The 12469-nt window shown below is 36.0% G+C and overlaps 2 protein-coding genes across 4 annotated transcripts in view; both read right to left on the bottom strand.

The window, feature by feature from the left end:
- Positions 1–6999, bottom strand: part of tbc1d4 (TBC1 domain family, member 4) — a 38664-nt gene extending 31665 nt beyond the window's left edge. The window contains exon 1 of one of the 3 annotated variants that reach the window (XM_067443967.1): positions 5696–6999. In XM_067443967.1, the coding sequence (XP_067300068.1) occupies positions 5696–6103 (408 nt within the window). In that variant the 5' untranslated portion in view covers positions 6104–6999. The remainder of the gene's footprint in view (positions 1–5695) is intronic. The other 2 variants (XM_067443966.1, XM_067443968.1) reach the window with 2 other exon arrangements.
- A 2777-nt stretch (positions 7000–9776) lies between these two features.
- On the bottom strand, positions 9777–12062 carry commd6 (COMM domain containing 6). Its single transcript, XM_067445047.1, has 7 exons — positions 11877–12062; positions 11189–11247; positions 10991–11056; positions 10818–10894; positions 10495–10663; positions 10252–10404; positions 9777–10156 (listed from the first exon to the last, which is right to left on the bottom strand). Exons 1-7 carry the CDS (start codon positions 11899–11901, stop codon positions 10106–10108), a joined length of 600 nt encoding a protein of 199 aa, XP_067301148.1. The 5' UTR covers positions 11902–12062; the 3' UTR covers positions 9777–10105.
- Positions 12063–12469: the final 407 nt, after the last annotated feature.

The following is a 12469-nucleotide window of genomic DNA, read 5'->3' as shown; positions in this document are numbered from 1 at the left end:
TGTGTAAGCAGCACAAAGGGTGTGGCTGCTGGTTTTTAACTGACAAATGACTTATTTCCTAGGAACACTCGCATATTTCCAAAAGTCTCTAACTACCTAGTTTAACCAGCCTGAATAATCTGCAAGACACAGATTTTTTAATCTGATAGTGAAAAGGCAAAGCTGTTTTAAGGTCACATGCCCAGTGTACAAGAAGAGCAACAAAACCATTTACCTGCAGCAAACTTTGATGATCTCACCAAGCATTAGTGACAGTGTTTTAAACCCTTAAATCGTCTGAATTATTCAATTGCAAGATGATGCTAGACCCCTTTAGTCTAATAAATTATTTGCATTGAAACAATGATGTAAGGATGAAAGTAGGAGGGTATAAATGACAAAAGCTGTTAAAAAACACACAAAAAACATTAATATACTTTTAATTTAGTGTTTCAAGGTCCCTATTAAGAGTAACGACATTTGTAGTACATCACATGAACTACAAAAACACTCTGACAACCAGAAAGTGTCCATCTGTCCAAACACTTGTCGTCATTTTGAACAGAATATATTCTTTTATAATTAAAAACACAATGCTTTTGTGAAGCATTTTGGTGTTTATTAATAAATGTCACTTGGTTTTATTTGCTGTAACCAATTTAAGTTCAGCTTATTGTTCATATACTTTTCAAGGGCTACTGTGCACAACTGAAGCTTTAGCGTATGACACAGAGGCTTGATACAATATGAGGAATTTAAACCTCTGATTTATGCATCAAAAGCTGTGGGACGAAGAAAAAAAGTAAACTAGGCAAACAAAAATGCTGTGATAAGAAATTCCTGCTTTTGACGAAATTCAAATCGACCAACTGCATATGATCCAAAATCACAACACAAGGTTATCACCATATATGCATTCCAGATTTAAAGAATGTGCCAAATTCCATGAATGTGCTGCAGTGACCTTGTGTTTTAGGAATGCTTTAGAATGCTGTTTAAAAACTAAGATATAGCTAAAATGCAAACAGCACTGGATTTTTCTCATTCTCAGGAAATTACCAGTCAACTCACATAACACTATAACAGTGAAAACAGAGAAAAGAACACTGAAAGATCTGAATATGAATACATATATTTATTTGTAATGTTTCATTAAAATCTGAATTACTCAGATTAACCTTAACAGCCCTACACATATACTGCACAAAATCCTTTATTGTGAAACCCCAGCACCTAGCCTGACAAGCCAGACCCACATCAAGATGTTGGGTCTGGGAACTCACCATTGGCAGGGCTCAATCCGAGGGGCAGTATACGACTGTCTTTCAAACCCCCTCTGCACACAATTGGATTGTGCTACAACCAACCAGAGCAATGTGATGCAGAGCTAGTTAAAGGGGTACTTCAGCACTGGAGAAGAATGAATCATTTAATTATACTCCAGGGTTTCTACTGATACAAAGCCATATGCTAATCGCTGAAGTAACCCTTTAAAAGATTAAACTTTTACCATATCCGGTCGGCAAAACTCCGAACACATCTTCCCTTTTTAAGAATGATTTCAGTACCGTTCTTTGTACTTTTCTCAAAGAAAAGCTTAACTACAAGTTTTCCAGAATCGCGGCCAAAGTCGATTTGAAAGACCGCCGTTCATCAGCTTCTTTGTTTACAACTAACACACAGCTCTGCCGTCATTATGCTAAGCCCGCCCTCTGACTCTATACACAATGTCTTTGGCCTGACCAGAGTTTGGTTTTTCCAGCTCAAAAGTCTATTGAGAGTTGCAAGACTACACTCACGGCAGATTAGATTTGCTGCCGCTGGGGTCCGTCTAGATTTCTAGGCCCAGCACCCCCAAGTTTGAAAATTCCTTACTTTTAATCCACAAAAAATTATTGATCATCCATAGGTGTAACTTTGCTTTCAAAACACAATGCACTGTCATGTTCACTTCTTGTAGGCCTACTAAAAGCAGATTGGCATGACATTAAGGCCACATTTACACTGCATGGTTCAAGTGACCCAATTCCGATTTTTTTCCTCTCATGTGGCACAGATCGGATATGACATGTGAACGTGTAAGCAGTAAAAAACGCATGAATTCCGATATCCTCAGATCAGATTCAGGCCTCACTCATATGTGGTAATAAATCCGATATAATTCGGATGCGTGCATTAGCGTCTGCCATGTAAGCGGTCAAATCGGATATCCCCCAGTAAATGCGAGTCGTACGCCATTGAAAAAAGGACGGAGGCAAATGACGTCAACTCAGGTGGACACAAAATGCGATCCAGTGTTGCCAAGTCTGCGGTTTTCATGCGGAATTGGGCTACTTTAACACAGTTTTGAGTTGCAATTGGACGGGTTTTGTTGTGAAAACCTGGCAACCCCGTCAAGGGCTCTCCTCTTTTTCTCCGTCTTAAGAGAGAAATGTTTTGCCGACTTTAAAGATGTGTGGAATAGTGCAGACAGCAAAACATTGTGCAATCATTTTGTCTGCGTCCATTGCATATCGAGCTCTTTAACTTCCTTTCACCGGTTAAGAACGTCTTGTTTTCCCAGTGTACAGTGTAAATGCAAATATCGGATACGGGTCACTTTTGAAATAATGATGTAAGCGGGTCGTCAAAAAAATCGGATATAGTCACCAAATCGGAATTGTGCATCAAGACCTGCAGTGTAAATGCAGCCTGAGTCATTCTAATTATGAGTACCAGGAAGAAGGTATTCAGGGCAGCTGGATAAAGTGGGACGCTGGACCATATTCCAAAACTCTGACTTGGAGGTCCAAGTGGATATTAGATCCTGTGTAATATTGCTTTTGCTTCACACTTTGATGATCACTCCAAACCTCAAAACAAATAGCCTCGTCTTAAACCGCATAAACAATGAACAGAATGCATCAGACGGACCCCATGCATTTTGTCTTGCCCACAGCATAAACATACTGCTGTTTAATCACAGATAATTATTTCCTTTAATTTCTATCAGTATAACGAGGCTAGGCATCCACAGTATATCATTATGAAAAGAAGCATAACCTTACTTTGTTGCCCTTACACTGAGTGGGCTTCCACACTGAAGGTGGAGTTATAAATAGGGATCCAGTGGGTTCCCCCACAGCCTTAAAAGTTGAACTATGTCACTCCACAGGCATCTGGAAAGGATTGATCAGGCTACGTTAAGACTAGGGGATATTTATATACCAGCTAGATCAGTTCCATAACACTGGAGAGACTGTAGTCCACGGTAGCACTTCGAAATGAGCCAGCAGCCATCTTAAGACGTGAGCAAAGACACATTCCTCATGGACTATCTAGCACGTGTTGCTATTTTCTTGCATAACATGACAGTGATTTATGCATGTTGCCACTGGAGTTCAACAAGCACTCACAAGAGGATCGACACTAGGAACAGAAACATTCCCTCCCACACAGTCACTACTTTCACCTTCTTTAGAATGTACTTTTACCTTTGAAATTGTACAACAATAGTATAAATAGCACACATAATGTGGCAAGTGCAAAGAAAACATTTCTTTTCAACTGAAATTCACAGAGAAACAAGGAGATACTTAAAAATATAGCAAATCACTGCATATACAGTACACACACATGCACAAATTCATGTTTCACCCAAAACAACGAAGAGCATTGAACAGGCTGCTCAAATATAGCTCAGCAGCAGAATAACATTAGGGTTACATTACAACTAATCCCTAATCAATAAAACGTAACAAAGAAACTGAGATGTAACTGCAGTCCATCATGGTTATTCTTGTTGTTCATGGAATCTTGTTATTCAAGGAATCATGACAGAGAGCAGAGGAGCGGGTGGGGTATTTCAATATTCTAAGTGTGCATTGTCTACATCTGATTAATCCTTCCTCTGTGTGTGCCAGGAGAGATCTGACCCGTCTTTACATGATGCTCTGTAAATCTAATTCCTCCGGCGCAACGGTGCCCTACATAGTACTAGCATTTGTCTAACTGACAAAGACCTGTCAATCATACAGCAGACTAAATGTCAGGGTGCATACAATTGCCCTGGCATTGTAAATGTTTAGCATGATCTATCTCTGATGAAAAAGTAAGGGGGAGAAAAGATGGAAGATTATTACAGTATACACAAACTACAAGACATTTGGTCAAGAGGCAGTCCGGACCAACAGCGGAAGAAGCTTCTCACATAAATTCACATGGGCAGGTGATTAAGACATTTTTCCATTTATAACATCTGCACTGCGATTGGCTGGATTAGTTCCACCTTGCTTGCATTGCACACATTACAAGATCACGTGGCAATAATAACAAACAGTTTTAAAAAATACTGCAGCGTCTGTGACTGCTCGAGTGGTTTAATCATGTCGCTGACCTGCTCGAATTTTCTAGTGTGTTATGTTGTTGTTTGAGCATAAACAACATCTGCAAAGTTACAACGTTCAAAGTTTAAAGCAAAGGGAGATATTTGCTTTTAAAGAAATCCCTTTCTAAGGACTACAGCAAACGGCCGGTAGGGAACTACAGCCTTTTCCTCCAGACTCGCTGACATCAGCGGGTACAATATTTACATAAACCCCTCCTTCAAGAATATTTAAAAAAAAATGTAGTGCTGTGGAGAAGAGTAGGCTGGAGTGCACTAGGCGGTTAGCCAATCACAGCACACTGGGCCAGCTAACCAATCAGAGCCCATTGCATATTTTTGAGGGACTGACTTCATAGAACCAGGAAACCATCAGACTGTTTTTACAAGGAGAGACAGAGCAGTGTAAAGGTAAAATGTATGAAAAATAATGCAGTTATTTAAAAACAAAGCATGAACACATGTTACAGTGCACCCCGCAAACACAATCAAGCCTTCGAAAGAATGTGTTATACCACCCCTTTAAAGGTGCCCGACTAGGGTGTTGTGATGTTTAGATAGATAGATATTGTTAATATCTGTAAAGTAAATAAATATAAAATTATGCTCAAATGATGCCATTTCTTCATAAACCAAAATGAACAGATAACCAGTCTAACTCTAATCTAATCCATTGAGGATTAACTAAATATCAGTTAAAAAAAATAATTAAAAAAGACCAATGAACTCAAAATTTAAGAATATATAAGCATTTAAGTTAAAAAGTTTTACCGCATGAACATCGGTCAAATAAATAAATAAAAATTATGGCAAAATTATGTTATTTATTGAAATGCCCAAAATAACTGATAACCACTCTAATGTGGTTAATAAAATATCTATAATAAATAAATCAATAATTGACAAATTTAGGTAATTTACCCGATATAAGAAAATATAACCATTTAGGTGAAAAAGGTGTTAGTATTAGTAAAATAAATAAATATGATTGTCAAACGATGCCATTTATTCACAATGCCAAAAAACGATAACCAGTCTAACGCTAATCCAATCCCCTGAAAGTGTTAACTGAATATCCTATCTGTAATAATAATAATAATGATAATAATAATAATAATAATAATAATAATAATAGGTCACTACACAAACCGATATTTAATAATATATTTAAACAGGTGTTAATATTACACTGAATAAGTACAATAATGATGATCAAATAATAACATTTATCGAGGGAAAAAAACGATACAGTCTACCTCTAAAGTGTTGATTCAGTAACTATAACTGTGCCCTTGAGCAACACAATTAAACAGATAACACACTTAAAAACTGAATCAGTGACTATAAACATACCTGATTTGGATCACATGCTTTGAACACATGGCATGCCATCTCAGACTCTGGGTTCTCTGGTTGACTTCTGATAAGGTAGGCAAAATAAGACAGGTCATGACTGTTGTGGATAAACCTGGATACAAACTGTGCTTTGTGCTCGAATATGAACACGGACGGGTTGCTGCTGTTCGCGGGAACGCAGCGGATCAGAGGGGGCGAAAGACACAGCTGAACTTCTCTGGCCTGTGCGGGACCGGGCTCGTTCTTCTCACTTTTCCTTCGGATCTCCGCCACCAGCCACGGCAGCATGGGCAGCGTGGTTCGACTGTCCAGAGACGACCAGCCCATGTAACTGAGCGCAAACCTCTTGTCTGCCTTTTGCTTACTGTCATTATTATTATTCCCTTTGCCATTCTGTCCCTCCATCTCTCCAAGGGCTCCGGGACAAAGACTTTAGTTGCTTTGTGCAACAACTCTGTGCCTTTATACCACTAAATGTCTAACCGGTCAGTATTAGGCTACGTGTGAAAGCAGCTGGAAACATCTCCTGGCGCGTTAATGGTAGGCTACATGAATCACACGCGTAAGTCAAATATAGTCGTGTGTCCTGAGGAGCTTAAAATACAATAATACTGGCTTTTAAGATGCACCGAGGCTTTTATTCCAAGGTCATATCACTGTTTAAAAATAAAAACATCCACTCGAAGGGTCTGAGGGCTCGAAAAATCCATATATGAAGTTAAACGATTTGCTTCAGTGTTTCAATAGCCTACACAACTGCTTGAAAGAACTGCGCGTTATTCCTGCAGATTTCTGGAGTCCCGACGCCTCAGATTGTGGACGCCGCCGCGGACAAACGCCTCATGTGTGAAGCTGTAGATCAGCTGGAGTCCTTTAAAGTCACTGCACATCACTTTTTAGTCGTTATTGTGCCATTTAACGGCGTTGGTGAACAGAGAGTGCTGTTGTTCCAGGAGGAGTGGCCGCAGCAGCCATATGAGAGGCGTTTACTTAAAAGCGAGCGTGCGCGTGTGTGTGGATCTCTGGCTCCCCTGCGTCTTCAGGAAACACGGCACTGGCCTGACTGAGGAAAGCAAGTGTCCATGCTAGAGATATATAAATAGTTTAAAGCTTTAGAGCTAGTTGTAACACTTATTACACCCTTTAATTCATACTATAGCCAATATGCCTACACCACTGTTGCCTAGAGGCTGGCATTTTATGACAACATGCCCTAGTTGTGAATATTGATGTATACAACTATTTGTCCCAATGACACAATTCAGCCTTGTGGTGGAGTGCACTTGTTTATCAAACACAAACATACATATATAAAAATATATATATTGAGAACACAATTCACTAAAACATACAGTTTAATCTTTTTTTTTTTTATGGCCTTGTTGCAACATCTTGCATCTCGCTTGCTATAATATAGGCCTACTGATTTTTTTAATCTCATAGCAAACAGGTAATATATGTTGGAGAAGGACATACAGCATATGTCAAAAAGACAGAACAATATAATAAAATGTACTCTAAAAGTTTAGTCAAGAGTCTTTACTGTGGACAAAACATTCTTCAAATTTCTAGTAAATAAAGGTGAGGTTGAGAGTGTGCTTACGGTGAACATAGTTTGTAAAATTCAATGTGAATCAATGGTATTCTATGCAAGGGAAATTTCATTCGAGCAATATTAGTATTAAGTAATGATTTTGCTAGTAGCTATAGTGAATTGAATACACATTACATGAGTAGGCAACTGACCTGTTTGAAACATGAAACTGTATTTCTGCAAAAAAATTATACAATATACTCAGCATCGCCCTCTGCTGTCTCTCAAAGCTATCATGGAATTTGATGGTTTAGGTTGCTCATATTGCATATGATGTAGTAGCCTACAGTCAGTGTAAACTTACGCTTCATTTTAAAGACTGCGCCTCAATTCGAAATAGTATGTTTCCATACTTCTCCTTCTGCCATTTCTTAAATATTATATACAATATGCTGTAGTAGAAATAGCAAATAAATGCTATTCAGAAGTAGCCTACATAACCAGGATGCTGCCATTGTCAGATCTCAGTTAAGCCGACAATTCTTTTTGAGCTGTAAATGTCATGTGCCTTCGTTTTTGTGTCTCACATTGTTGGTTGTTACGTCTTGTTGTGTATATATTGCAATAATTTGTTTTAATGTGATTGCACAAGCTAGTAAAATTAGTATAATGTAAAATATAATGATTTTTTTTTAACCAGAAAATAATAAAACCTTATAGTGATGTGAAACGGGAAAAAACTGCTGTCCTGATTGTTATACTACAACACTTTTTCTTTAAAAATGTCTTTTTGTATAATTTTTGTTTTTTTATTATGAAAAAAAAAATTCAGTAACTTGCATTATTTGTACAGTGTATTGCAGTAAAATTATTCCATCTATTTTTCATAGTCGTTATGTAATGTTTTTTTCATTATGAAAAATCATAAAAATGGTACAAAAATACATTTACCCAGAATAAGTGTTGTATTATAACTATCAGGAGAGCAGTTACGTGTGAGCTTAATTTAGTGACACTACAGTGTATAACAGTAAAGTTATTAAATCCATTTTTCATAATAGTCAAGTTATTGAAAGATTTTTTTCATAATAAAAAACTTAAAATTATACAAAAATACATTTTCCCATAATAAGTGGGATAGTTTAACTATCAGGATAGCAGGGATGTGTGAGCTGAATTTGGCGACAGTACAGTGTTTTACATAAAATTATAACATCTATTTTTCATAATAGTCAAGTTATTGAAATATTTTTTTTCATAATAAAAAAAACAATCATAACAATTATACAAAAATAAATTTTCCATGAATAAATGTTGTAGTATAACTATCAGGGCAGCAGTGATGTGTGAGCTGAATTTGATTACAGGACAGTGTATTTCATAAAGTTATTACATCTATTTTTCAATATGAAACACCATAAAAAATTATAAAAAAATATATTTTCCCCAAAATAACTGTTGTAGTTTAACTATCAGGGCAGCAGTGATGTGTGAGCTGTATTTGGTGACAGTACAGTATATTACAGTAAAGAGATTAAATCTAGTTTTCATTATGAAAAACCATAAAAAAATTATACAAAATGCATTTTCCCCTAAATAAGTGTTGTAGTTTAACTATCAGCACAGCAGTGATGTGTGAACTGAATTTGGTGACAGTAGTGTAAGTAGTGTATTACAGTAAAGTTTAAAACAAGATGCTAAACAAGAAGCACCACTCCCAGATGAATATGAGATGCATGTAAATGTAAACCCATCAGAGACCCATTGCAGCTCATCATCACATATAGCCTGCAAAAGTTTATAACAGGTTTCAGGCTTTTAGAAAGTATTGAATTATCTCTCTTCTGTGTTGCAAGGTCACATTCAAACATATTCAAATGGAATCTTTCAGCCAAGACAAAACATCAGATCAGTTCCAGTCAAGAAGACAACGAAGCTGCCAACATTTTATTTTTGAAAAAAAATTATAAATAGGTCCATTGAAAATAACAGGTCATCCAAATGATTTTTTTGCCAAAACCAAATCCAACACCATCCCTCCTGTTCAGCACTGTGATGTTAAGCATCGTGATTGTGATGTTAAAGCTACACTGTGATATTTTCCCCCATCTAGTGGTGAAAAGGTATATGACCATCCAGTGAATAATAGTTTCTGTTCCTCTCAATTCTGATTTCGTTTGAACTCCTACGGTGGCCAATTTATTCCAAGATTAACATGGCAATCCCCCTCTTCACATTCGACAAGATGCCATCGAGTGTTAAAACGCGAAAGGCGAAGCTTGAATTTATGGGTATGTCCCTCTTTGGCTAATGTACTTTCAAGATGGAGGGGCAACATGGCGACCGGCATTCGAACCCCTCACCCGTATGTATTTTCAATGGCATATTATAAACTTATGAGAATACTTTATTACTTGAAAGAAGTAAATATACATTAATGAGCACATATATTTTTGAAAGAACTAAGTGTTTTTAGCTAAGAATAAACTAAAAAAGTTACTTTAAGCAGGTGCAATGCATTCAAAAAGTCTAAACAGAGCAAAATATTGGTTCGGTGAATACTTTTATTGAAAAATATTAGGAGAAATTCATGTTCTTTAACATCAACTCAACAGCATTATTTGAAAGGGGGAAAACATTTAATTAATGTTCCTAAAGGCATCATAGACATTTATGAAGATCAATATTAATGACAAATGGAAATTTATTGAACACCATAGGACGTCTTCAGATGTCTTTTTTCAGTGCGGAGTATTAAAGGAATAAAAAGAAAAAAAGATCAGTGCAAAAAACTATTAAATACTTAAATGTAAATATTTAGTCAAAGATGGAATGGTTCAAAATCACTGCTGCAAATCACATGCAGAAAAATATTAAACAGTCTCTAAAACGGAGGCCATTTCCTTGAACTGCCTGTGAAAGTTCTGAGGGACAAAATAACAAAGATAATTATAAATTGTGGTAGTTCAGACACTTCAGATGGTTTAAAATGAAATTAAGAAAATGCATAATCTCATACCTGGAACTGCTGTACAGTCATCTCAAAGGATTTATATGATACCTCCCCTGACGTGTCCGCAATTTTCAAAAGAACAGAGATGAACGAAGAGTTGAGGGATCGGCAGGTATCTGAGCTCACTGCCATTCCAAGCTTCCACTGGATATCTACGAGCTAAGAGTGAAGAAGCTTTAACATCAACAACAGGAGAGAGAATAGCGACTGACCAATAGCAACACTGAAAACAGGAATCATGTGACACACCTGTCCAATGCTAGCCATTGTCAGGACCTCCTGCTGTGCATGTAGAAGAGGACCATGCTCAGTCCAAAGCTGGTGCACCAACTGTAGGTTTGCTTTGGACCATTTACTGCTGCATTCAGTCAATTTACTGACCAAGACATCTGCACTGAGATTGCTCTTTGCAGCTAACCTGTTTTAATAAATATTTATCATAAACCTTATCGCAACACAGACACAACAATCAAATTAGCAAAATCGACATGTTCCATAAATGTGCATACTTATGTGTTTTAATTCAGAAAAGTTTACATCAATGATATTTTGTTCTTAAGATAATACTGTACCTAAAATAGTATGACATCAGTCTTATAACATCTTGAACAGCTTTCTCATCGAGGTTTATCCCAGCTCTTTGAAATTTCTGAGTTGTGGAAATAAAAGCATTTCAAAGACATAAACGGTACATGCACGCTCAGTTTATAATATATTGAAAGGGATGTAATTTGCGTGAACTTACATCACGGGTTTCAATCAAATCTACCGATCTGCTCTGATCCTGAAGATGAACCAGGATCACCTGAAGCTGGAAATTAAAAAGACTAGTGTCAGATCGGTGATCTGAATCAACATGCAATACCACATCCAATAACTTCATGATATTTCTTATATCATAACTTGATAATATGTCAGTATGAACTTGAGAAATCAATCGTACCGTTTCTGCAAACAAGTCTGTTGGGAGCTTTTCAATTTTTTCGACCACACTATCCACACCTGCAATAAAACAAGCAAAATGTTACGAGTAATCAGAACTTTATACATTTATGGTAACACTTTACAATAAGGGCTCCTTTGTTCACATTAGTTTAGGTATTAGTTTAATGTTTTAACTAACACAAACTAACAATAAGCAATACATTTATTACTGTATGTATTAATCTTTGTTAATAATAATACAGTCATTTATAGTGAACTTCAGAATGTTTTGTGTGTGTGTGTGTGTGTGTGTGTGTGTGTGTGTGTGAAATTGTTCACAGTGCATTAACTAATGTTTACAACTTTTGATTTTAATAATGTATTAGTAAATGTTGAAATGTACATGAACTAAGATTAATAAATGCTGTCTCTCTAAGTAAAGTAGTTAACAAATTGAACTTTATTGGAAAGTGTTAGCTAATTTATTAATGCTTGGTTATATATCTTTACACTTGTGACATTTTGTGGTGTAAACTTAAAAAAAAAGGTGCCCATTATTATACAGTATAAGTTATATCAAAGTAGATTGATACAAATTATTATATTTATATATGTATATAAGGTTTATTTTGCCATGTTTGGTTTAATTAGAGCCCAGAACGTGAAACACAAATGCCTGCTAAATTTGCAAGAAAATAGATTCTCACCAGTTGACAGCTCCATTCCTAACATCTTCGCAAACCATCGGGCTATTTATCATAAGGCAACATTAAATAATATTACAGCCGAGTGTTCGCGGTATTTGGTTAAAGCATAGAGAGATCAATATTTCTGTCCGTTTAGTCACTTCTGTAAAAAGGAGAGTTCCAGTCCGGAAGTGATGGACTGCATTAAGAATTTCCTTCAAAATAATAGTACAACTGGTAGACCGGTTAGTGTAATAAGGTTGGTAGGCTACATTTCAATACATCTTAATGAAACATTATTATCTTATCTAATGTAATCCTAGAAAAAACAGAATAGAGTAAAAAGCCTACAAAAAGTGTGTGTGTGTGTGTGTGTGTGTGTATATATATATATATATATATATATATATATATATATATATATATATATATATATATATATATATATATATATATATATATATATATATATATATATATATATATATATATATTATAAACATAAGTTAACTATTGAAGTCTTAAAAGGTATTCGAACAAAACCGTTAACGTAAAATAAACAATGCATCAAATAAATACAAATGTAGGCTAATTACAAAATGAAAAATCTAATT

This window comes from Pseudorasbora parva, chromosome 5, assembly GCF_024679245.1.
Source record: "Pseudorasbora parva isolate DD20220531a chromosome 5, ASM2467924v1, whole genome shotgun sequence".
In the NCBI taxonomy this organism is placed as follows: Eukaryota; Metazoa; Chordata; class Actinopteri; order Cypriniformes; family Gobionidae; genus Pseudorasbora; species Pseudorasbora parva.
Note: the sequence above shows the minus strand (reverse complement) of the source record. Positions and strands in the feature narration are given on the sequence as shown.